Raw genomic sequence first — 26,884 nt, forward strand, 5'->3', positions numbered from 1 at the left:
CTGCGGCGTCGGGACGCGTCAGGTTAATGAGAAACGACAGCGTAAGGAAGAAAAGTGCAGAGACACTCACAGTCTTCATCGCTGGCATCCAGCTCCTCGATAAGCGTGCACTCAATCAGCGACAACGTTCCCCCCTGCTGTCAACACAAACAAGCATTCCCTCTCAGTGTCCATTCGTCTGTTTGGTAGAGACTAACGTTTGAGTCCCCGGGAGCGGCAGGACGCTTCACGAGGGGTCCACAGATGATGCTAAATCCTGACAGCAGGAGTTTTCATGTGTGAGACCGTTTCAACCAACTACAGGAAATCTCACCCGCGAACTGAAAAGTGACCACTCTGGCCAATCAGGAGTGAGCCTGTTGGAAGGCCACGCCCCTATCTATTTAAAACAGGCTACAGGAAATCTGTCGAAAGCATTGGACATGGGCGCCAGCAGACTCTGCCTACTTTTATTAGGACACCTGATTGGTCAGTTTGTAACTACAGAAAAAAAAACAAAGAATGAGGACGTTAAAAAAGGAATGAGAGCGAGAATGGTTATTCTGACAAATGGGGAGGCTGTTTATTTATGTACATCACAATTGACCGGCGGCTAGCAATCGCTATAACCCTTGTGCTGTCTTGTAGGGTCTAGATGACCCCACTAGACAGTGCTCTGAACCTTATTTCTTCAATGATTTGCGATCTTCTGGACAACATGAAATCTTTCCACCTTTATCCACCTTTGTCATTGTAGGAAGAACACGTCAATGCAAGGGTGGGGTCATCTGGACCCCATAAGATAGCACAAGGGTTAATGGGCGCCCCTGTTTTAAGGGAATCCTTGTAGAACAGACGACGTTCGATAAAGAAGAACAGCAGCTTTTTAGGAGGAGGAGTTTACTTTCAGCAGGTGAAGCTTCCCTCCCGACGTTCGTGTGCAGATGAGGAAGTGTTTAGTAAACAGGAAACACTGCCTTTCCCCTTCCTTTCTCAGGGAGAGCGAACCCAACCGGACTTTACTGAGCACGCCCCGTTCACTGCTGGACGGCAGCTGGATCAGAGAACCTGCAAAAAAAACAACAACCATAAGGAGAAGTGATGGACGGACAAACGGAAACACAAAGACGGAGCTCACCTTGCCTGACGAAGGTCTGGCTTGTGTCTAGCAGGATGTCGCAGCCTTCAACGATCATCCTTTCGATTGCCAGGTTTTTCCGGATGTTCTCCGTGTCGCTCACCTCGTCGTGCATCATCCTGACGACGATGACATCATCAGGACGTTAGAAACCCAACACATCTTGAATTTCATACCCAGTGAAGAAACATTCAGCAAACAAAAATAAAAAAAGGATCCACAGGAGCTGCTTTGAGACCTTTTTCATCACCGGCGTAATCATTATGGGATGGATCTAACGTCAACACTCACTTTGACAGCTCCTCCAGTTTGGACTTGGCAAACTCCAGGCTCTTGCGCTCCACGTGCTCGTGAGGCGTGTGCGCCAGCAGTTCATGGAGAGTGATGATGTACCGAGGAATCTGTGGAAAGTTGACACCATAAACCAGGGGTGTCAAACATACGGCCCGCGGGCCGTATCCGGCCCGCCAGGTGGTTTAGTCCGGCCCACACATGTAGAGTAAAAATCATAAGTATGTTTAAAAAAGAAAGCAAGTTTCTAGTCCATTCCTGTGGCGAGGTATGATTTTTTAAAGAAATAACCGAAATGCGCAATTATGCCACTAGGGGGAGCAAAGGAAAAGCTAAACAGGTGAAACAACATAACTCTGCATGTGCCAAAAACGAAATCTATCAGCTCTGTGTCTAGGTAGGCAGTAGTTTGGTTCCCTGTGAGCCTAACCATTGTTTTGTTGCTATTAGAATGATCAGTAGTGATACCCAATGACCAAAATATTGTAAAAAAAAAAAAAGGTTGAAGTGAAGTGCTGAGCTTTCCAGGAAAACGGAAAGTGTTTTATTTGTTCATGGAGCTGAATGCAAACCTGCATGCTTGGTATGTCATAAACAGGTTGCAGTGCTGAAAGAATATAACATTCAGCTCCACTATGAGACTCACCATAAAGAAAAGTTTCACCATTTGCAGTTAAGAAAACAAAAAAGATTTAGCAACTATTAGCTGGACCGATAAATAACCATCTGGATTTACTGCAGCCGTGACGTCAGTGATGGAGCAGTGACACCTAGCTACCTTATTGCAGACAAGTTGGAGCAAACATCCAAACCATTTTCTGATGGTGAACTTATGAAAAAATGCTGAAGGCTGCAGAAGTCTTGTTCCCAAAAAGCAGTCGACCTTAAACATGAGTCTGTCAAGAATTACGACTCCAGATCCAACATCTCTGAGGAAACATGGGCAGCCATATGAAGGAATCCAGTCATTTATTGTATTTTCAGTCACTATCGATGAAAACACCAACATCACATATAACTGTGAATATTTACTGGATGTAATGAAGAGACTTTCACAATTGAGTTTTTTGAGTGGATGGACACAACAACAACTGATGACATAGTTAGCTCTCTAGTTACTGTGCTGGACGATGTTAGAGTGAACTGGTCACATGATGTAATTTTGGTCACGGTTGGCGCCCCATCAAAGGTCAGGAAGAAGGCAGATGTTGCCACATAATTCAGGCAGCAAACCAGGAAAAGATTCTTATAATAATGAATAATAATAATGGACATTTGATTGTGTTTGCACACTTGAATGACAGTAAATATGTTTCTGCACAGGATTTGAATCCTGATATTAACGGTCTGGTGAAGTTTCAGGAGAGAAAGGAGGTTAACTCCAAATTTTGAAGTTCACAAATGTTTGCAAGTTTAATTCAGTGTAATTTTGTCATTGTTTGGATGTTTATATTTTAGGCAGATGTTTCATTTTTTTCTGTAGCCCCTCTTGAATTTATTATCAGGATTGCTTCAGTGTCAGATTTAAAATATTCAGTCTGTATAAAATTGAATAAACCAATATTTTTTAAAGTGAAATTAATTTTATTTAAGATCCATCGGCCTCTGTGAATGAATGTTTAATAAGAAATGATTAGGATACCATGTTGGTTGAGGCATGTTTTCCAATTGAGTAAAAAAAACAAAAATAAAGCTGTTATTTTGCCTTTACGCTACTGGTCCGGCCCACTTGAGATCAGACGGGCTGCATGTGGCCCCCGAACCAAAATGAGTTTGACACCCCTGCCATAAACGGACAGAGAGGTGAAGTGAAGCCCATCAATCATCTTCCAAACCACTTCATCCTGTTCAGGGTCACAGGAGGCCGACCAGCCACTGTCGGACGAAGTCTTGGTAACCCTGGAAGGTCCAGCAGTCCATCCCAGTGCAAACAAAATCTCAATGATTTCGTTAGACTTCAAAGCAGAGGTCGATCGATTATCGACTTCAATATTTGTTATGAATTCTCTGTTCTGATTGGCTGCTCGGTGTGCATTAAAAAGTGATAATGAACACCTAAAAAAGTAGTTCCGGTCAGTAGCCAAAAGCTACGTTCACACTCCAGGCTGAAACGACGCAATTCCGAATTTTTTGCCCCTAAGCGGCCCAATTCCGATCTTTTCATGACAGTCTGAATGACACAGATCGGATCTTTTCAAATGCGACCCAGGCCCCGTGGGTTTGCCGTCCTGATTCCGAATTGTAGCCGTTCTTTTCAATTGCGACCGCCGTCTGACCGGCCAGGCGACTTGATTCCGAACCGTACGTCATCGACACGCAACAAACGTCATCATTTTGCGTTGAAGTAGGCGGGAACGAGAACGTAAACATCAACCATGGTGGACGATGCTGCTGAGACCCGTTAGTGGAAGGGAAGGGAGGTCACTGATTGGATTAATATTTGGGCTGATCGCTCTTTTCAAGCCAAACTCCAGGGCTCTTATCGCAACTGGGCGGTTTTTGAAAAAAATTCCAGCTAAATAGCAGAGCGTGGTGTTGAACCTTTCCCGCGATAACTTTTTTTTCTTTCTCCCCTTTGACCGTGCTCAAGCGCGGGGGACCCGAGGCGATCCTCCTCCTCCTCCCTGTTCTGATCCTTAGATTCTCCAGAACGGGTTGATAAAGAGTCCATAGCATTTATTTTGGGGGAAACCTTCTTTTATTACCGTCCTCCGTAACACACAACATGAATGCGCGCACACACTGCCCCCCCTTCTCTATCGCGGCACGCGCTTGCACACACACACGCGGGGGCGCGGCCCCAACACATACACATTCCTCTTCCACTACAGTGGGTACAGACGATCCCGACTCCATTGCCTTCTTAAAATGAGAAGATTGTAATTGTGCTGCTCCTTCGTGAAAATAAATTTAATATTACAAAAAGAGCTCCGCTTTTGACAACACTGTTGTTGACATCCATTGTTAACGTTTGCTCCGCAAACAACAAGTGACGTCGTTCACCGTTGAGTATTCTTCTGGCTTCTGCGCATGCGGGTCTCGTTTGGGTCGTGTCACGGTCACACTGGAGATCACAAAAGTTCGGATTTACTTGGAAATGTGAACGGTCTAGCAAATAATTCGAATTTTTTCAAAAAATCCGAATTGAGCATTAAGCCCTGCAGTGTGAACGTAGCCTAAATGTTCTGTATCACTGCGCCGGCTTCTTTAAAACAAACGTTAGCTTCATCATCTGGACAAAAACAAGCGGTAAGAGAAGAATTGATGCTTTATTCAACACATCATGATCATCAGCATAGACATCGCTTTCCTTTGCCGCTGCAGTCGAGGACGGCGCCGGCTGAGCCAGCAAAGGGGCGCGTAACAAATAGTCCGCTTTTTGTGAATAAAGTTTTCCAAACCGAGAAAATACCAAGAATAAAAAAAGTGGTTGAATATTTATTTCTTTTGTAAGTGACCATGGTCTAAGCGGGTTCATGGCATTCGAAGTGTGCATTATGGACACTGCGTCAGCCATTAAACCTTACGTATGTCGGTATGGGGACGGTTTTGAAAGGGTTATTTTGGCTTACATGCAGCTGTGCTGCTCGGTCTACTGCACCGTCTGCCCACGGCGCCAACCAGGGTTGTCACTGTTAACGCCTAAATGCAAATGTCTTAACACCGTTATTGAACAAATGAACGATTGTCCTTCCCGTGCTGAGAAGAAAGGTTTTAGAGGAATACTCAGAGATTGATGAATAGATCAGAATACCGTTTTGGGGATATTTTTGTGAAGAATTAACATTAATTTTCAAAGACAAAAATTCAGGAAAAATATACTGATACATAAAAATAAATAATTATATAAATAATGGATCCTCTCCCGTCGTAATTCCGCAGAGACTTTGAGCTCATCACACGCCTCTCAGTTTGCACAGCTGTGTTGCCGGTTTGTCATCCAGTAATTATGAATTTCTGTGTCTTCTGCTGCAGCTACGCATATATCTGCGTTACCTTTTCACCAGAACAGAGTTCCTCGTTTATTGCAGGAGTTACGTTCTAAATATAACAGTGATCAGTGAAATCCACGGAGAATGATTCCAGACGTTTATGGCAGTAAAACTCCTCACTGCATAAAAACACTTTTCTCACACAGACATGAAAATTTTCACACTTTTCTGTTTAAATTCTCAAACCTTCATAGAAATTAGATCCAGGATCTTAGAATGAAAACAAAGATCTGATCGATCAAAGATTTCTGATCTCCACATTTCTGTACAGGAGACACGGGACGGACTGAGGAGATTGATTGACAGGGTCTCCAGCCAATCAGGACAAAGAACAGGTGCGCTGTTTAAAAAAAGCAGCATAATCGCTCTAAAAGAACGAGCTAAACCGGGAAAGATGAACTGTGACGTAGAGAGGAAAGACTGTCTTCTGTTCTGTTTGACAGAGGTTTTAGAGGCTTTCAGGTTGGAGCCCAGACTGTAGGAGGGGGGAAGAAAATGTCACGTCTTGATCGTGTGGCCAGATAAAAACACAAACATGGGTCTCTGATATTGTTCAGTGGGCCGGACCAAACATGGAGGCGGGCCGGATCCAGCCTGCGGGCCGCAGTTTGCCCACCCCTGCTTTAGACGCAGTGATAACGTCTGCCTCCGCTCTAAATGTCATAAGTTCACGTGTGAGGCAGAAACATAAAAACTCCTCACTGCAGGAGAGTTTTTTTGCTCAGCTCGGTTTAATAAATGCTGTTTGGCTTTTGAAGGGAAACATTTGTGCACCTTGCTGTAAAGGTTTCCTGTCCTTTGTCTTGGTGTTGGGAGGGAAGTACCTGGAACATGGGATACGTGAGGAAGGTTTCCAGCATGCGACCCTCACAGGCGGCGTTGGACTCGTACTGCTTCAGCAGCTTGTCAAAGTCCCGGTTCTGCTTGCAGTTTGCCAGAACCTGAAGGCTGTACTGATGGTTCCTCACAAACTCCTGGTAAATGTTCAGCATGGGCAGCAGGATGTCGAAGAGGTCCGCTGAAGGAGAAAAGACAAACTCTGAAGAACAGCTGGTCATCTTCTCAGTCTGCTTTGTGTGAGCAGCAGATTTTATTTATTCTGTTCTATTTATGTTCCTCACAAATACAAAGTATTGAAAAACATGCTGCAGATGTTCTTAGAAACACCAGCATTAACAAAAACAGAGATGTAGATTTACAACGTTTCAAAAGTTGAGTGTAAAAACATCATTCTGCCTCACCCAGAACTAACGTTGGCCAGCTTGCAATCCGAGCCTTCAGCCCCTGGTGGAAGATCTCATGCAGAAACATGATGGTTTCACTGAGGAAGAAGAACGGCCGTCAGTTCAAACGCCGCCTTTGTGGCTCCTCGCTAGCAAGACCCACCTGATCCAGGTGATAGCCTGCAGGTAGGGCTGGAATAAGGAATCTAAATGTGTGTCAGGATAGCCTCACTGGTTAGTGCACTATAGGGCTTTCAGCGTTCTGTGTCCGTACCTAGGACTCCAAAATCCAGTGTTTGTTTGGTGGAAGTGTGTGAACAGTGTAGTGGATGTTCAAAACAAATACTTAAAAAAAAAACCTCAAAATAGAGTCAATAGGATAAACCGTTGCAACCGTTTTTTCGGGAGATGGATTATTGTTACTTCCCACAACAGAGATTTAGGGCCACTAAAAAGAAATCTCCAAAAATGTATGGAAAAAATGTGTAAATTTGGGAGATTCACTGGAAGTGAGCACACAGAGCAGCAAGTGAACGCAGCAGAGCAGACCCACTAAACTCAATGGAACAGCTGAGCTGAATGATTATTGATAACGTTCCAAATGTTTGGATGCTCATTTTTTTGATTTACGGTTTATCAATGTTTCATTTATTGATGGGTGGTTTGCGGGATCTCTTGATGAAGACGTCGGTGTCCCTGCAGACGTCCACTTCAATCCTTTCTTCCTCCATGAAAAACCAGATCTCTACATCTGTGTGACGCTTTCGTCTGAGGAGGAGCACTTTCTGGCATTTTCAACGTTCTAATGCTAATATAACAGACAACTTTAATTCCTCTTTATTGTTTTATGTTGCAACGGGACGTTTCATCTGGAGGAGGGGGCGTATAAACCACTGTTTACTCATTGGTGATCTGTGCATGACAGGTTCATGACGTAATGAGACAAACGGACTTCTGGGCGTGTGAATAAAAAGGAAAATAAAGTATTGGTCCTCTACACCCAACGTGTCTCTGAGCTCCTTATTTTACAGATGAAACTCCGCTTTACCGACACCGAACCCCAGAAAGACGGCTACACTGACAACAATCTGATTTTGAGTCGCCAAAAGGTTCAGAATTTCTTTTTTTAAACCTAGCCTGATATAAAGCTTCACAAATGGCTCCACATGTTTCATCTTCAAGCTAGGCTCCAATAAACAGACAAACAGACTTTGGTGCTTTTTCTCGTTAATTTATGACTTTATTCTGGTAATTTAACAGTTGTGACTTTTTTTCTCGTAAATTACGACTTTAAAAAAACCAACAGTTTGTTAACTGGCCCTAAAACCCCGCCGAAACCCTCCATTGTTATACTAAGGAAAATGTTTTTTTTTGTCTTTTTTTTTTTCTTATGGTAACCTGAGAGTTTAAAATCCCTAAACCACCAAATATTTTTATAAATACTTGGCTTTTTTCTTTCCAGGAATGAGGATGTGATTGACGGGGAACATCTGGACTCAACATCGTCTGTATTTTGTTATGAGAGCTCAAACTTAAGCAATGTAATGGATTTTTGATTGGCAGGTGGAGGGGCTCAACAAAACTTTAAACTTTGCCATTTTTGGAATGTTGTTGAGGTGGGCGGGGTTATTTTTGGTCAATGTGCCCGCCTCACTTCAGGCAACATTTTTGTCCGGCAGACGGTGACCTCGGAGAATTTGGTCCGCTGTATCAATCGTCTACGGACTGAACATGTGGAGATTTCACGGTTGAGATGTTTTACGTCATGTAAAGGCAACACCGTGTCCCGGAGGAAGTCTGGGATCACTTCCTGCTTTGTTTTTTGCAAGCGCATCATCTGTCTGCACCTGTTGAGGAAGATGCTGCTGACGTCGTCGTGGCTGATGGGAGGCTTCTTGGAACTGGCGGCCATGCGGAGCGGCCTGAGGAAGCAGTTGACCAGGATGGAGAGCTGGTGGACGTACTCCGCCTCTGCTTCCACCATGGTGAACACAATCTGGTTCCTCTTCCTCATGCTCTCTGCGTGAGGAGAGCAGATGTAGTCCTGGACGATGATCTTCCACTTCCTCCGGCAGATCCAACCACGCATGAAACTTTGCACCTGCGGGGGGAACAGAGCACTCCATGTCCAATCACACCTCCCCCCACAGAACCCCAAGTGATGAAGACCCCTCACCTTCTTGATCTTTTTGATGTCGGGGTCTTCCTCCTCTTGGTTGTTCTGGTAAGGCAGCATGCGCTCCTTCGTCTTGTTCAACACTACAATCTGCCAGAACAACAGTCTCCATGAAGTATTAATGAGGTTGTCTGGAGGTCACAAATGGCTTTTGGAATCACTGGAGCCCTGCTGTGGTTTCAGGTTTGTAGGTGCTTTCCCGTGCACATGCACGTGCACACAGCTGTATGTGAACTTAAGCATGCAGGCACACGCAGATGTGGGTGCAGTCATGCATACCTCCGCTTTGAGCCTCTCGATCTCCGTGTCCTGGTCCTCCAGCTGAGTGCGAAGCTGATTGGCTGCGATCTTTTCCGTCTCCAGGATCTGGACCAGGTGGATGTACTTCTGCATGAGGATCTCACGCTCGATGATGATGTCGGAGTAACTGATGGGGAGAGGACAGGTGCTCAGCGAAAAGCGAGGTTTCCACTAGCGTGACAGGCTGACCTGACAAACGCAGCTGACACGAGATGGAAAGTGATGTTTTGAGGCATTTTCTGCTCATTTCAAAGGTCAAACAAGTGGCAGAAACGCAGAGAAGAGAAAGAGGTCGCGCTGAGAGATCAAGTCTGTGATGTAACCGGTGTGGAGATTCAGCAGCAGCGTGACCTAAATGTGAACCGCTGCGAAAGGAGAGCGTCCGCACGCGCTCAGACGTGCTCTCTGTGTGAAATGTGCATGAGCACAAAGCGCTGAGATCCTCTTCAGAAACTATTAAAGCTTTCCTTTTTTGATGAGAAAAACACAAAATTGCTGCGTTAATTGAAAGAATTTCTGTTTCAGCCTTAAGTTGAGTTTTTAAAAATTGCTTTTAAATGAATGTGAAGCTATGATGTGCTCTGTATTTGGTCATTAAAATGTGGAAAAATGTTCAAAGTGTGAACGAAGATGTTTGTAGAAAGCCTCTCCTCTAGTTTATTAAACTGAACGTTTATTAAACTTAAACCTGCCTTTAACAGTGTGTGGACAGACAAGGGGGGGGGCTTGGGGATTGATGAAGACAAATCACGGCATCAGCGAGACTAACGATGAAAAGTTGACGGCGTCCGTTTGATCTGCAGCCAAAACTTTCCTGAACTCCTCCAAATATCAGATTACTGTGAGTCCAGCATGAGGAACAACCTGATGGGCTTAATTCCAGCAGTCCAACCATCCCTGAACATTTACACTTAAGGTGTAGCAATGGGAGTCTGACAGACAGGACATCCGTTTGGAAGAACCTTTGAACCTCCTAAAGTCTTCGTCCCAACTGTCTTCACGGCTGCAGCCTGAATGTTAATAAATTAGCCAATCAGGGTGTCGTTTGTGTGGACATCCCAAGGGCACTAACACACGTGGACACAACTGTTGGTACCCTTCAATTGATAAAAGAAAAACTCACAATGGGCAGAAATAACTTCAATCTGACAAAAATAATAAATAAAAAATTCCATGAAATGTAACCAATGGAGATCAGATAACCATGCTTTATGCATATGTGTAACGGAAACGCAGCATGTGAAAAACACTGCCTCTGTATTTCAGTTTAGTTTGCTCGATCATTTTTAATGTGGAAGATGACACAACCAATGCCTTTGTAGGAATCTAAAATAAGTGTTTATTTGAAATAGGTGCATTTGAATGATGCCTTTTTCCTTTGGTACCTGGCCTGTTGGATGCATTCCACCCACTCGTTACAATCCGACTCCTCATCCGTCCGCAGCTCCAGAGGTTTTTGTCCATCGTGGCCAAAAATGACCAGGAAGTAGTGCTGCATTAGAAAAAAAACAAACATTTCCAGTTGAAGTGTGACCGTTGGGTTGTGGACAACATGAACAGATGACATGAGAAAGATTAAAATCAATAGTCGTACAAATCCCTTTGTTTGTAATGCATGAAACGTGACAACATTTAGGCAACACAAGGTGTATTCACCAGAGAAATCCTTTTAAAGGCAATACGATAGCTTAATTGACATCAACATGGTACCAAGAAATTCTCACACCAACAATGTATTTGCAGGGTGGTATCTATTTACTAAACTACCCCCGTGTTGTTGGATTGACATGCAATACACCAGAGGAAGATGGAATCCAGAAACTACAACCAAGAAACACGAATAAAAACCATGAAATTCAACTAAAGCTCAACTAGGAAAACAAAGATTCACCGTGAGAACTTGACAGTGAAAACCAGGAGAACACAGACCCATCTGAGTGATTTCAGTGCAGCAGCATAATGACACGGATGAGTGGAGGTAGAGTTATGATGAGTATACAAATACTTGGATAGTCGCAAGCAAATATCTGTGACGTCCGAGATCGCCGATTCACAATCTTTATAAATATAGGAAAATATAGTGAAAAAAATAACTAAACAAACCAAATGTCCATTACTGGAAGGAATTCAATCTTCAAAGTAAAGTGTCAGTGAAAGGTCTCATTTTCAAAGTAAAAGTATCAAGTGTGTTTTTCGTGAAGGAAAAAAATTCCGACTTCAGTTCAACTTACTAAAATAAGTGATGAAAAACTGATTTTTTTTTTAAAATATAGTCAACAAATATAAAGAATCAATTATGTAAAGTTATATAGCCCAAATTTACAACGATAGTTTTCTCGACTGGCTTCATAACGGTAATTGTATAACAACAGGAAGAATATAAAAGGCAATTATTAAACTAAACTAAACTGGGCATCCGTGCACTGAGAACCTCCTTCTCAGGAAGGAAAAAAACTCTGATAAAAAACAGATTCCAAAAAAAAAAATTAGGAATGTTTTTGTACCAAGTCATGTGACTGTATGCTAGCACGCTGAAGAAGCCGTACCGGAACCCACCTGTACAATGTTCATTTAAAGTATGGGAGTTTTTATTGGTATTTCCACTAGTAGGTTAGGTTGTAATGAGTATCAGAATATTTGGAAATTAAAGATCTCTTCCCGAAAATTCAAGCCCAAATATTGGTATAAATCTAGTACAGTGCAGTAAAAATACACTCTTCAGTCAATGTAGTTAAAATGCAGAATGTTGTTTGAATGCAAGTATATAAACTAAATTCAAAGAATGCGCTACTTTGTCACAAAGTAAATAAAACTTCAGAGTAAAGTTTCGGTGAAGGTTCTTATTTTCAAAGTAAAGCTATTGAGTGCGTTTTGCATTGATGAAAGAAGTTATGAGAAAAAGAATGTTGTTTTAAAAATATTTAAAAAAAATGGATAAATCCATTAGAATAAAAACATTTGAGTAAAAATATGATACGAATTTAAGAATATTAAAAAACTTTTCTGATCAACTTCCTCTAAAATAAAGTTGATAAAACATGTTTTCTGTTAGAAACACTGTTGTCAGTATAGATGAAAGGACTAAGGGTTTTCTAGTTGTTCCATTTCTAATAAGGTGTGTCTTCGTTTACTATCATCTGGAACGGTAGCTCAACTTTGGTGATGTAAACTGCAAAGCATTTTCAGGATTTGTTGTTAAATGATGCAAAACAACAGTGACGTTGAGGTTTTGTTTCCTGCTGAAGTTAACCAGGAAGTTGACAGAAAAACTTTGAATGTGACATTGTTTAAAGTGATAAATACAATTTTTTTTCTTTTTAAATTTTGTGTTTTTATCCATTTTGTGGATTCTGAGCTCTTATTCAAAATAAAGAAAATTGATGGTGAATAAATACAGATTATTTTATTACATTTCATTCATACAACAATCTTTAAAACTGTCTTTGATTGGACAATTGTTGGATTGTCCTATAAATCAGTACGCCACCTAAGGAATGATCCACTGCCATACCTGGAGGGGAGTGTTTTTTGTTTTTTTTTTCCAAATGTGTCTATACCTGTACCTAAAAAATACATTATTATTTTTTTAAAAACTGCTCTGCTTTGAGGCTGCCGCACAGAGACATCGGGCTGTATAGTAATGATGTAATGATAAGCGGGTGAAAAACACTTGCTAGCGTGCGCTTGCTACAAACCAGAGAGGCTTAAGGGCTTGTCTCAGTGTGTTGGTGTGTGTGTGTGTGCATGTGTGTGTGCATGTGTGTTAGGGCAGTGAGGGTTTACATAACATGAAGGCTTGTACAGCTTTGCTAATGCGGCTTCCCCGGTTGCGAGCCCGCTTTAAGCTGGAGGATAACAGTGAGTGAGACGGACAGACAGTGGAGGGAGATTTAAGCGGACCTGGATCCAGCATCACAACGAACCGTCATACAACACTTTGTCACGCTCAGACACAAGCATGGCGGCAAAGAAATGACCTCCAGAAAGACCTGGACAAGTTGGATTGAGTGATAATGTCGGTGATATATACAGTCATGTGAAAAAGTTTGCTTTTTTTTTCATGAAAACATCAGGAAACCATATGGTCTAGAAATACAATTTAAGATGAAACTCAAAACATTTTAATAACAGTCAAAAAAACCTTTGATGGCCTTTTTGACATCTGTCAGCCCCCTTGAATCTTGCTCCAGGCCTCTTCTGTCACAGCTCGATTTCGATATATTATAGACTTGGAGAGTTTCCGTACAAACCGCAATTATTAAATAGAAGGAGCTGCATTGCCAGATGAATATGAAGGGTTGAATGCTACATTACTAAATGAAAATGAAACTTAAAGGATAATTACTGGCGAGAAAGAAAGAAAGAAATGATCAAAGTTGACCATAAATAAGTTGAAAGCAACACAATAACAAAAAATATGTTTGTGAAAAATGCAAGCACCGGGCATCGAACCAGCAAAGTCATGCCATGACACCACCAACCAGGTACAGTAGACGGGTCATATAATCGACATAATCCTGAAGTATCTTCACAAGTTCAAAGATCTAAAGGACCAAAAGTCATAGCTGGAAAAAGCTGAAAGAGCTGAACATTTGAATAGTTGAATGGTTGAATTAGATCAAAAATTGTAGGAGGAGTTAAGCAGCAGAAAATGGAGGAAGATACTAGAATAAAGAGAGAGAAATAGGGAAACAATGGGTTGAATACTTTATAGCATTCAACCAATTTCTCCCTCCGTGTTTTGAAAGGATGCAACCCAAACGTCACTACCAAATGTGAGTCCCTGATTGGCCAAAGTTCAACTGGTTTAACTTTTGACACGAGCACAATCGCCACACGTTTTGTGCGTAGATCCTGAAAATTGACTTTTAAAATTGTGTAGCGGCGCATGCTCGTGAGAGTTCTGAACACTGAAGCCCAAAAGGAGCATATTCGTCCGTTTACATAGACTTTTTATTGAAAGTGGTCACTCGAACCCGCATTTCCTGGCCTGCTGTGAGCAAAGCATCACAAAAACACATCTGATCCAGCTAAACAACAACAGGTAAATCGAAGAAACAGAAGGTAGTTGTTCCTCAACAGACCCTCTGCCCCTTTCTACGGCCCTCCACGGACCCAGACAACCCAAAAACCAGCAGCACCCGTACAGGCAACCCTTTTATGGGTGCATGTGACTAAGGCTTGAGCAGCAGTTCCTAGAGAGTTAACCCTGGCCCGGTTGCTGTGGATTACCTGGATCAGGTGTGTTCAGTCAGTCGTACTCTGGAATCCAGGTAATCAGGTGAAACTGGGGAGGAGGGGACTGCAAGATGAGCAGGGCAGTAGACCCCGAGGACTGCAGGTTAGTTTAGCCAGCAGAAGTCCATAGAAGAGTAGTTCCCAGCAGCAGCAGAGGTTGCAGTGAGGTGCGTTTGTGTTGACTTGGTAATTCAGACTGTGGCTGCAGGCAAACAGGCCCAGCAAAGATGCTATTCTTAGTAGAGAACAGCAGCCTCCCGAAGCAGGGCCGCGTGCGCGACCAGCTCAGGAAAACGCCGGAAGAACAGCGTGTCCAAGTGCAGGATCAAAGGTCAACATAAATTCACATTTGAATGCCACAAAAATCATATCGTTAGTGTTCAGTGAAGACACCAGGCTTTAACGAACCCGCTCTACAGTCACATGCAACTAACTTGAAGCAAACCAATTAAATGGAAGCACCAGCTGATACAAGAATAGGATTCATATTTTTTCCTTCATCTATCGTGGGAGTTATGTTCTAAAAATAACCCACAAAATCAAAAAAAAAAACCTGTGTTGTTTTCTAGGACATAGTTTCTGCAGAGCGGCAGGACATCAATGGCACAGAGCAACCCCGCCCCCTTTCTCCTCCCCGTTACTCAGAGCCATCTGTTTTACACACCCTCCCAGTAGCTTACAGCCCCTCACACCCCCAACCTAACATTGGCAGTGCAACAAAAATGGCAGCAACATCGTTGCTGTCCACTCCTACAGTTCAGATCCAGCTTCCGGCTCAGACCAGGACAACACAGACGTTCATGGATCTATTTGTCTTCAGGTGGATGCATCAGAATGGAGCGGAGTTGGGAGCTTGTGGCTCCGCCCCCTCACAAATATGATCTTTTTCAAACTGAATTTTTCCACAACGATTTCAATAAAGAAATACTCAGAAATGATATTTTTGTCTTAATTTTCTAAATATACGTCCTCTATCATCAAAAAATGCTAGAAGAACACGTTAACACCATGTTGGTTGGAGCGGGTCTTTAATGCCATTAGATGTGTCTAGTAAATTAATCATTTTTAGTTTGTAGAGGGTTTTTTTAAGTTTACTTATATTTATTGACAAACTTCTTAATCCTTTAAACCTGGCTTCTGCAGGACAGACCTGAACTTCTGTTTAAGCTTTAGCTGTCACTGTCATCTATTTCCAATATCATATATAGAAATAGGATTAAGACAGAAACAACAGTTGAAAAAAAAACATTTGTATGGAAAAATGTTTTTTCATTTCCGCATGTTAGAAATATTTAAATTATCTACAAACAAATTAATCCTTAAAAAAGTTAATCATTTTCCAACTATAATAAATTAAAAGAATTTCAACTAAATGTGTTAAAATTAATAAAATTGGAATGATTTCTTTTAGGTAAATTGCATTGACATTTTGAAAATTTTCAGTTAGATTTGCTTAGAGATTTACTGTTTCACCTGTTTTTTGCAGAACCCTCAATTTTAAAGAGTTTTTTTTTTAGCGGAAAATATAATTTTTCATTAAAAAGAGCATTTTTCTGATGTGATCATCCATAAATCAGGGTGCCTTGAGTTTGATGGAGATCCATTTTATCTTTTTTGCAAAACTTTTATTTTTAGGACTTCAGGTTCCAAATGTCAGTTGTTTTAAAAAGCACCGGGAGGATTAAGATGATGTAAATCTCAAGTCTTTGATAAATCTTTAAAACGGCATTAGCATTTAAAAGATAAACACTTTCTCATTAAAAATCTGAAAACACTTTAAAAACATACAACACATCATATTAACCCTTTCCTCTGGTTATAAACACATCATCATTAATGATAGATGTCCATCAATATTCCAAAAGTATTAATTTAGTGGGATTTTTAACTTCCAGTTTAGTATTTTTTAGTATTCTTAGTGGGTACTTTGCTGACATTTGAGCAAAATAATGAAGTTTTTAGAAATATTCTCAGCTCTAAACGTCTTCTAGTTCAGTTATTTTAGATTTTAACCTTTTTCTGATAAAACACCAAATGATAACTTTACCAGGTGTTTCTCACCTGTACACATTTATAATGAACATGCAAAGTATGCAGTGCTTCTGTGTCACAGCAGTGAGCTCATTAAGATTCATTGTCTTGCTCAAGGACACTTTGACATAAGGCAGAGCTGAATAATCCAACCATTAATATTCTGACAGGAAGATGACCTTCGTACCAACTGAGCCACGCCGCAGAGAAATCTGCCACAACGATGTTTCAATCAGAGAGACAAAGGAAGCAGGAAAACAGAAAATATTTTCCCCAAGTTTGTAGCCAAACGAAGGATTATGTGTTTTACAGACAGACGGTAGAAAGGCTAATGTCAGATTAGGTATGACGCAGTATTTTGTTTGAACAATTGATCTGCTTTAGTGACACATTACCATCTGAATCCAACATCGGTCCGTTCAGACACCAGATCTGATTTGGTTCTGCATTATTAACATTTTGGAGTCTTTTAGAGTCAGAATTATCTATCGTGTGGGGCACGTCTTTAAGAGTCTATCAGGAATCTCAACATTTCAAAGAGCGGGTATCTGGAAGAGGAAATCCCACCTTAAGCCTTAGTCACACGCCCCAGTACGGAGGGTTGACCCGTACGACTCCTGCAGGATTTTGGGTTGTCCATGGAGGGTCTGTGGATGACGCTACGTTCAAACAGCCACTGCCAACGAAGTCTATGAAGAAGCACGTCAAGTCTATGTAAACACAAACTACTCTGTCTAATTTCCTAATTTCTAATGCTACATACATACCAGACTTGTGATGCGTGTTTTAGAAATCATTTCAGCATACAGTGTTCACACTGGATTGCTGCTACCCAATACTAGCGCCTGTACTCACAGATGTGAGAGGTTTGGTGTGAAATGTCGAAGGGATGAAAATCTGACAACTGTTGCTCCAGGCTTTTTCTTTTTTTAACAGATTTATTCTGACATCTGAAAGACTTGGTGTCAGAATTCCAGCCAGGTACAAACCAGGATTGTTAATTTGCCCTTTGTGATCACTCCTCAAGCGGTCGGTACTTCAGTGAAGACTTTTTGTTGAAGCGGTCGCTTGAACCCGCGTTTCTGAGCCCGGTGTGAATATAGCGTGTGGACAGCACCAACGGACTCCTCACTCCACACAGAGCTGGAACAGTCTCGCTTACTTCACCCTTATTAGTGTTCACTGTGTCGCCTGCAGCATGCCCATAGAAACATGCATGAACACTTTTGCTCTGCGGTTCACTGAGAGGGTCTAAGATCTTGGCATTTCATGCAGGTCATGTGTGTCACATACAGGTTTGACCAGTTTTTACCCGCAGCAGGGTACCCAAAGCCCAAAAAAAAAGCTATTTTTATTATTTCAGACTACTGTCATAACAAAAAACTGTCTTGGATATAATTGAAACTAAAACTCTGTTTACGTGTTCGTCTCATGTGATAAACACGCTGATCAAAGATGCAGGTTCCTGGATAAAAGAAGCTGCAGCCAGATAGAGAAGAGCGGACTTGAAAAGAGAAGGAGAAAGCTTTGATGTCCTCTGATGATTTATAGGACTTGAATGTTTCATCATCCGAACCTTGGGCATCAGATTCAGCCCGGTGTCAGCGGCACAGAGTGGCTTTCGTTCGGCAAAGATCAGACAATAATGGTTTGTGTCAGAAATCCTCCTCTGGCTTCACTGCAGGGCAGGAGCTCTGCGGCGCTGACCATCACATGTCAAAGCGAGGTCCAGAGGTCAACTGGAGGCTCTACTGAAGACAGGAGCTAGACGCTCTTTAATGCTTACAATGAACAAGAGAACCGCTGAGACCCAAAGGAGTTCATATCACATTCATTTTCTAAAAAAGAATACACAGAATTAAGATCTAGACTCTGTTATGCATTTATTTACATTTAATTCTAATAATACAACTTAAGTAAGGCTTATAAATAAGTACTAGATGAATTCAGAATGATCCAAACCTTAAAACATCTCAGATTAGATTAAAAAAATAATCTATCCTTACTATCTGTTGTGTTCATGAAAACCATAGTTTAAGGAGTTTTACTTCAACATCACTGATAGGTCGTCTTCAGGCCTGCTGTAACACCAACCTACAGTCACCTACAACCAATCTGAGAACATGAATTACCATCATTTATACTTTCCTCTGGATAACAGGCATTTTTGAATTAAATGTCACCTTTCTCTGCTCAAACTTGTCTTAAATATTGATCATAAGCTGCTTCTACCTGAATATGCTGGTGTCCAAATGTGTGTTTTTTAGCTTAAGTGTCAGAAATCTTACAGAGAGCTTAAACTGAAAAGATTACAAACGAGTGAAGAGATACCTTTTAGTACTAATTTGTGTTAAGTTATTGTGTGAAAAAGAACTAAGAACTCTGCAGAATCATAAACCTTTCCTACAAACGTTTGTTGATTTTATTAAAACAGACAAATAAGAGTGCATTTCTGAGACCCTTAGACCTGCTTTTTGATAACTCTGGTAGATGTGGAGCGTGGCAGGGATGTCCCGTCTGGGTTCCTGTTCTACTGTCACTAAAACTCACACAACTGGCGCTTAAAGTCTTAAGCCCCAGCAGGCAGGCGGGCAGGCGGCCCCCTGTAGCTCCGATTCTAGCCTGTCACACTGCAGAGGAGACAATGTGACAGCCTGAACTTTTGTATGTGAGGAAAAACACAGTTTCTCATGTGTGACATGGATTTGTTTTGGATTCTTAGTTAAATATTTGACTTAAGTTTTTATTTTTGAAACATTTTCCCCTTTCGGCCTCATATTTAGTTCCTTGAGAGTTTTCCACTGTGGTTTAATAGGGTTCAACTAAATGAACTGTTTCATGAAAGGACAAACAAAGACATCAACCAACAGATTTTCAACCTAAACTCCCAACAAAATCCTGTTCAGGTTGTGTTCAGAAACAGGTGGCCACATGTAAAATGAAGATTATGGAATTCAGTCTGTTTGAATTATGCTGACAGTTTTTAAAGCCGTATAATGACAATAATACATATTTTAACTTCTGCTTTCCTTTACAGAGTTAAACAAAAAGACAACAGAACATCCCACCTTCATATTTACCAAAAACCAATTTAGCACAAAGCAAAACCAAGATCCCCTTTGGTTCCAAATAAAAAGGAATCTAATCCTGATCAAGGCTTACAGTTTACTTCAGTTCAACTCGAGGGAAAAAGGGGAGTTGAGGGCAAGCAATCCAAGAAGACTTTAAGTGGGTTTTCTTATAGCATCTCAGTTTCGGCGCTCAGTCACTGTTATAAATGATCAGTGAGCAAAACAAACAAGCAGATCAAAAAGAGAGTAAATAATCCAGCCGTAGTTGGTGAGATTTAGGTCCAGGAGAATCAAAGCACAATATTTACATGCTGTCAGTAAGGAGCCAGTACTCACACCGTACTAACGACTGGTGTGACAGAAGGACGTCGTACAACACCCTACAATAGCTCATAAGAGCGTGTAACTTCGATTAGCCTGACGAATACGTCATAATACTCCTACTGACGGTACAACAATGGTACGTTCCATTTTCATGACGACCCTTGCGATGGGCATACGGGCCCTTAAGATGCAGCCCCTCATGTTTATGATGCTCCACGGACAACCCAAAAACCCACAGAACCCATACGGGCCATGTGACTAAGGCTTTAGGTGTGTGGCGTCAGTACCTTAAGGGTTACTGCCTTGTCTATGACAGCAGTTCATGCTGCCTGATGGTTGGAGCAGCAGCTGAGCTTCTAGTTGGATGTAAAGATAGCGACAGAGGCTGCAACTTAAAGATGACACTTTACTGTGAGAAAAGTCAGCTGACCTACTCAAGCTGATGAAGGTGCATTGGTGTATTTAGTGCAAATTCTACAATACATACACTACATTTAAACTTCAAGGGATGCACAAAATTACTTATTTAATGCAGTTACATGCCCTATAAAATCAGATACCAATCAATACCACTATTCTGAAAATATTGTCATGCATTCCTGAATGGAACCTGTTGATTGTTGTCCTTTGTTTTGGATTAAAATCTACAAAAATGATAACACCTTTTCTTTTTCTTCATGCTTTGATCACACATGACACCTGAAACCTTCTGCCACCGGTTCCAACGTCCTTGCACACACTTCTCCACCTCCTCCAAAACTCTCCATTGGTCTATGCTGTTCTCCCCAAGTCCTTAAAGTCCTCCACCTTCTCCACCTCTGCTCCTGTACCTCCCCGTTTCTCTTGAGTTTTTCTCATTTACACACAGATACTTGTATTTCTGCAGCTGACCTTCATTCCCTCTGCTTTTCAGATCAAACCTCCACTTCTCTAGATGTTCCTCCACCTGCTTCTTGTCTTCATACAGATCACGGTGTCATCTGCAAACATCAGAGATTCCTGTCTAACCTCATCTGTCCATCTTTAAATCACCACAGCAAACAAGAAGGAGCTCAAAGCTGACCCTTGGTGCATTCCTACCACCACCTTCAACTCCTCTGTCACACCCACAGAACATCTCAGTACTGTCCTCCAGCTTGTATCCATTTCCTGATCAACTCCAACGTTCTTCTGTCACTCCAGACTTCCTCATCCAAGCCAAAGCTCTTCTCTGGATACTGTCATATGTCCATACAGACACAATGCAGCTTCTTCTGACCTTCTCTGTTCTTCTCCAGCAGCATCCTCATAGCAAATGTTCTATTTGTGGTTCTCTTTCTCTGAATGAAACCATAATGTTAACAAATGTTCTCCTCTGACTTCAGTCTATCTTCCTCTACTCTTTACGATGACTTCATTGTGTGATGCATCAGCTTTTATCTCTGTAGTTTCCATAGCTCTCCATTTCTACCTTCTATATCAAAAAGGGAACCACAACACTTATCCTCCAAAACTACATTTGAACAAGATGTAATCAATTTGTGTGCTCCTCCCTCCACTCTTATGTGTCTCCACGGGCTCCTGTCTTTTCTGGAAAAATGTCTTCCCCACTCTCAATTCTATTCTTTTGACATAGTCCACCATCATCTGTCCTCCTGCATTCCTGTCTTGAGTACCAAACTTATCCACCACGTCCTCATCCTCTCTTTTCCTCACCTGAGTCTGTTGAAGTCTGACCACTTGGGATGCCCGGATTACCTCCAGATTACCCCTGGTTTTTGCATAATCTACAGAAGTCCAGACCAATTGTTTTTTGTTCATTTTGATGTTCAGTTTACAACTTTTTCAAATGTTTCCAGTAGCTGATCAGTTACAATCCTTTTATCTTTAAAGTTTGTTTGGACCAAACTCATTTTTCATATTCAAGCATCTTTACCGGAAAAGGCGAGATTAAAGTCTTGCTCAAGGGCACCAAGGTGAGGTAACTGAAGTGGGGCAAAAACTGCAGGGCATCTACAGGTATATCCACCCAGGTCAACTTTGACCTTAAACCAGCTACCCTTCATTTGGAGGTCAATGTGGTTCCTACTATATGTGGCACTATTGAATCATAAAAGCTCTTTACAATCTTTTAACTAATTTAACATTTATCAGTAACTTAGAAACTTTGTTTACTTTTAGATGTCAAATCCAACTCTGCTACCAATTTGGTAATAACCATGCGATAGGTTTACCAGCATTTAACATTTACTTAACAATCAGAAGTTAATTTTATTTACCATCAGTTTTTAAAAAACACGTTGAAATGAATGGATCTAAACATCTCTGTTTACACGGAAGTAAACAGGCTGCTGTGGAACCAGAACCCTCTGCAGGGCTGAGGTCTGATCATTCAGAGAGAAACCCAGTTCAAACAAACAGCAGATGGCCAAATTTTTCTCTAAATATTAAGGAGAATCACTAAAGACAGGCTGCGACCTCAAAGGAACAATAACATTTCTCACATCCTAAAAAATGAGCCGGACAACCGGCAGAGTAGCAGAGAATTTGTTTTGTGGGAATTTGAGACTCATATAACCCCCTTCATCACATTTATGATGCCGTTTTGTTTGCAGATTAACTAAAAACAAAAACTTTACATTTGAAATCCTTAAGAGACCGAACATCGACCTGGACGCACCTGCTGTTTCTCCGTGGGCTCCTTGCTGATGGCGGAGACCTTAGGTGCAGGTGTGCGCTCGCACGTGCATCCTTCCAGCAGGTATATACCTGAGGGTCTCGTGCTCTGCTCGTTCTCGAAGTAGAAGAGCAGGTTCTGGTGGAGAGCGAAGTACTTCTCGGTCCAGCGGCTGTTCTCCGTTGTCTTCTTGCTCAGGAAGCCGCGCTTGGTGCCCTCTTTACGCGCGATCAGAGACAGGTACAACGCATGGCCCTCATTGTAGCGCACGCTCTTCTGCATTTTACGCGCCTTTGGAAACTTTCTCGTGCAGCAGCAGACCTTCACATCTCAGCGCGCGCGCCGCAGCAGGCGTAATTTCTAGCTAACGGATATCAAAGAGAAGGCGGATAATATATCTGCTGGAAAAGGTAATCCAGGCTTACCATGGTAGAAAAAGTTGGACGAGCGCGCGGGGCTCCTCTGCAGCCGAAAGGGCTTCAAGAGGTGCGCGTGCTGGAAACTTCAGAGCGACGCGTTACCGCGCGACTCTGCGCGCGGGATAACAACGCGAAAAGATCAAAGCGAGGCGCGCGGAGCAGAAACTGACTCCGGGAACAGACGGTGCAAACGGAATCACGGCAGAGATCAACGCTAATCGGCTTTGACACCACCTTAAAGAGACAGGTCGCTCTGGAGGTCTGCGCTCCGAATGCGCAAGCGCAGCTCGTGACCGCTAGAGGTCGCTGTCACCGGGAATCTGGGAAATAACAGCATATGGTTTTCTTGACGTATTTATAATCAACCCACTAGGGAACGATTACTTGCATGCAAAGTCTAATTTAATTATTAAAAAAGTTAGAACTACAGATACAATAAAGTTCCACTCCAATAAAAATTGTGTTTATGGTGTTTTTAACATGTTTTTCTGATGATGGAGGACATAAAGAACATTAATAACCAAATTGCATTTCTGAGTATTTCTTTATTCAAATCGTTGTGAATCAGGAGCAGACGAAAAAATGCTGTTTAAAAAAAGATGGTATCTGTGACGTAGAAAACACGCTGGGCGGGGACAAAAGCGCTTCATTCTGATGCATTCCTCGGCTGAGTGAGAGGGCCTGGATGCAGACAAGATGGCACCAGACATCATTGGCCAGGAACGGAAATTATACAACTAACCATAACCAAAAAAACTCATAAGGATAAAACAGGGAAAAAAACGCCAAGTCCTCTTGGTCTGACATGGCTCAAAACTGTAGGGCAGGAGGGCTCCAGTGTTGCTAGTTATTTTTGTTGCACCGCTAATGTTAGTTTGCACAAACACCCACTTTCTCCGTGGAGCTAACAATGATCGGATGTTTGTTTTTCGTGGGAGAAAGAAGAGAAGTGGTTGCCATGGAAATGTAGACAACCACATGAACCAATCAAGGCTTATTTAGAACGTCTGGTTCCAAGATAGCGAGATAGATGAACATACCGCGGAGAAATGGCGACTGAATTGACTTTATTTGGTTGGAATCGGAAGCAAAGCGTTTTCTATGGATGACGTCTCAATTGCTGTCCAGTTTTGACCAATGGTCAGAACAGAATCAGTGCAACTCATTTTCATATGTGTTAATAATTATAAAGCCGATATAATTATGATTTTTATTTTTTGTGACATTAGTTTCTGACAAATATCTAATCAGGCAAAATATAAATGATCTGTATTCGAGCTCAAAGTTGTTTTTATGAACACAAAATGTAAATTATGAACAATGCTGCAGAAAACAGGAACAAGTTCAACAATAAAATGTTAAATTACTGACTGTAATATGAAAGCATTGTTTTTAATGAAATTTAAAAACATGCTAAAGACTCATTTAGAGCCACTTCTCTCTGCTGTTCAACACAAACACAAAGTTTAGAGGTTAAAAGCAGAAGTTTCTATTTTGGTTCAGCCTGGATATGCATCAGTTGACGGGCGTTCGCTCTGAAAGTGCCAGTCAGGCTGAAAGCACCAACAGATGTCACATTTCAGCAGATAGCGTGCATGAACGTGTGCATGAAGACACGGACACAAATGATGTATGCGTGTGCATGTTTGATAAGCGTACCCAGACTCTGCCTTTGTTTTCCGATGGTATTTTTTCCTGTGATAACAGATGACGTGCAGCACTTCATTCACTCTGTAAAGTAAAAAACAAAATGTGGGAAATGTGTTTACTGTAAACCTGCTCCGTCCTCCTGCAGCCGATCTTTACAGCTGCAGTTAGGACCAAATAGCAGGAGTTGAATGTTTTTTTGGATTCTGACAACTACTAATGTTGTCATTTAAATAGGAAAGAAGGTTTTCCTTTATGAAAGAGTGATTTTTACATCACACAGTAGTTGATTATCAACAGACAGCATACGTCCTAACTACAGATTTTCATGTAAATCATTTTTTTTTTTTTTTTTAACTTGTCCTGTCCAACAACTGGGCAGTCAGATGAGAGCTGAGGGCCTCTTGTGTTGGACATATTTTACTTTAACAAGAGGGGTTATTAATCTTCAGACAAACCAGAGGTATGTCTGAATAAACCCCTTTTGTAATTGAGGCCAAACTTTATTAATTTCAAACATGTCTGAAAATCTTTGGTGTTGGACCGGACGGAAAAGGAAAGAGGGGAAGAAGAGAGAGGGACGTTAGAGAGAGGGGGGGTAGGGGGTGATAATAGGAGGGGAAGGGGGGTAAGACCATGAAGCAGCATAAAGCAACAAGTTTACTGGTTGTTAATCATTACAGTAAGGTTCAAATGTAGTACAAAAAGGGCGGAGCCTGTCCACACACACACTCAAATGTTATAAACACACCTGTTAGTTGCAAAAATGTCCACCTGTCGACATGTACACAAAAAAAGATAGTGTTCACACGCATACTTATGCCTTAAATCCAACTAATGTGAAATATTTCTGTCATGCAAACTGTTAGTACAAAGGTGAGCTAACACCTGTGCCCAGGTGAGTGTTTATGTTCTTCTAAAATGGATGGTGGAACGTGAAAAGAAGGAGGGAGAGTGCCCAGCCATCCCCACCCCAAGACCCCCACCGCACCAGCAGCGGCAGCCGGAATCCCCCCAACGCCACACGGGAACCGGCAGGGAACAACCGCCGCCTGGGCGACCAAGCCCGCCACCCAGGCCAGGGCCAGCAGGACCGCCGCAAGGCCCCCAGAGCCAGAGAGCAGGGAGGCACAGAGGGAAAGAGAGCGCCGCCCCAGCCCGACCAGGAGAGCAGCCCCCCCGCCGCGCCGGGAGAACCCAACGCAGGGCCCCACCGGAGAAGGACGCCCACAGCCCCAGACGAGCACCCCACCACCACCCAGGAGTTCCGGGCATCCCCCCGCCCCAACCCCAGGTACGAGCCAGGACCCCCCGAGGGAGACCCGCTCCGCACTCCAGGCAGCCATCCGCCCGGCCCACGGTTGGTCCAGGGAAGAGCAAGGCAGGGGCCCGCCGCCCCCGCCCAGGAGGGGGGAACCCCGGGGAAAAAAGAGGGCCCACAAGGGGTGTTGTAAATATGGCCCGACCAGGCTCGGCCACAGTTGGAAATTTGGCGGGGCCCAGCACTCAGGAGCAAGGACCAGAACCCACCCCCCAGGGACACGAACACCCCCGGCTCAGATGTAATGTGAACCCCCCCACCGCGCGGAGAGAGCACCGCCGGGCCCAGGAAGCCGGCACCCCGGGGACACGGCCGCCGTTGCAAAGGGGCCCGTACCCCCCACCAGGGAAGAGGCAGGGGACAGATGGTCCTAGGTCCCACCTTCCTTGCAAAATGTGTGTGCGTGTATGTGTGTTTGAGAGGGTGTGTGTGTGCATGTGTGTGTGTTTATGTTGGGATGTATATATTGAGGGGGGAGGGGTGTATGTACTAAGGGGGGTGCAGTTAAAATTGGCTGGTAGGGCACTAAGGGGACATCTCCTGATTACTCACAGTGACGTCCCCTCACCCTCCCCACCAAGGGGCCCTAAATGTCTAAGGTGCGGTTAAAATTGGCGGGTAGGGTGCCAGGAGGACATCTGCTGCTTGCTGGCAGTGATGTCCAAGCACCCCCCCTACCAAGGGCCCTACATGTTTAAGGTGGAAATAAAACCGAAAGAGGGGGGGCCCACTCCATACGGCAACCATAGGAGGGGGGCCACTGCCTAGTAAACCCCCCCCCCCAGGCTCATCGCAGGCTAAGCCCCCCACCCCCTCACCCTGTTATGAGGTTATATGAGGAAGGGGGTAAGTTGGGGACAGCTGATAGACTGTCCCCCGGTGGTCAAACAGCTGTCCCCCCCCCCCCCCCCCAACAAGGGGGCCAGGCCCACCCAGCCCAGGGGCCCCACCCCCGGAGGCGCCGACACCCCAGGCCCAGCACCACTGCGTTGGCCCCCCCCGGAGCAAGCCCAGGCCCCCACCCCCAAACGCCGGCCCTAGAAGAGCTCTGGTCAGGCCTCGACAGGACGGAGGCAGC

The 26,884-nt window shown here is 43.0% G+C and overlaps 1 protein-coding gene across 10 annotated transcripts in view; it reads right to left on the reverse strand.

The window, feature by feature from the left end:
- The window catches only part of rasgrf2a (Ras protein-specific guanine nucleotide-releasing factor 2a), a 53,514-nt gene that overhangs the window by 15,774 nt on the left and 10,856 nt on the right, over window positions 1-26,884 (reverse strand). For 3 of the 10 annotated variants that reach the window (XM_023960385.2, XM_023960383.2, XM_023960381.2), the window contains exons 1-11: window positions 22,423-23,143; window positions 10,485-10,591; window positions 9,079-9,226; window positions 8,800-8,889; window positions 8,471-8,724; window positions 6,642-6,721; window positions 6,225-6,418; window positions 1,409-1,518; window positions 1,118-1,236; window positions 884-1,047; window positions 71-137 (exon numbers count right to left, since the gene is read on the reverse strand). In XM_023960385.2, the coding sequence (XP_023816153.1) occupies window positions 71-137; window positions 884-1,047; window positions 1,118-1,236; window positions 1,409-1,518; window positions 6,225-6,418; window positions 6,642-6,721; window positions 8,471-8,724; window positions 8,800-8,889; window positions 9,079-9,226; window positions 10,485-10,591; window positions 22,423-22,701 (1,612 nt within the window). In that variant the 5' untranslated portion in view covers window positions 22,702-23,143. Of the gene's footprint in view, window positions 1-70; window positions 138-883; window positions 1,048-1,117; window positions 1,237-1,408; window positions 1,519-6,224; window positions 6,419-6,641; window positions 6,722-8,470; window positions 8,725-8,799; window positions 8,890-9,078; window positions 9,227-10,484; window positions 10,592-22,422; window positions 23,144-24,497; window positions 24,570-26,884 lie in introns of those variants that run through there. The other 7 variants (XM_078956111.1, XM_078956112.1, XM_023960384.2 and 4 more) reach the window with 4 other exon arrangements.

Source organism: Oryzias latipes, chromosome 12, assembly GCF_053564925.1.
Source record: "Oryzias latipes strain Hd-rR chromosome 12, Olatipes_Hd-rR_3.1".
NCBI classification, from domain to species: Eukaryota; Metazoa; Chordata; class Actinopteri; order Beloniformes; family Adrianichthyidae; genus Oryzias; species Oryzias latipes.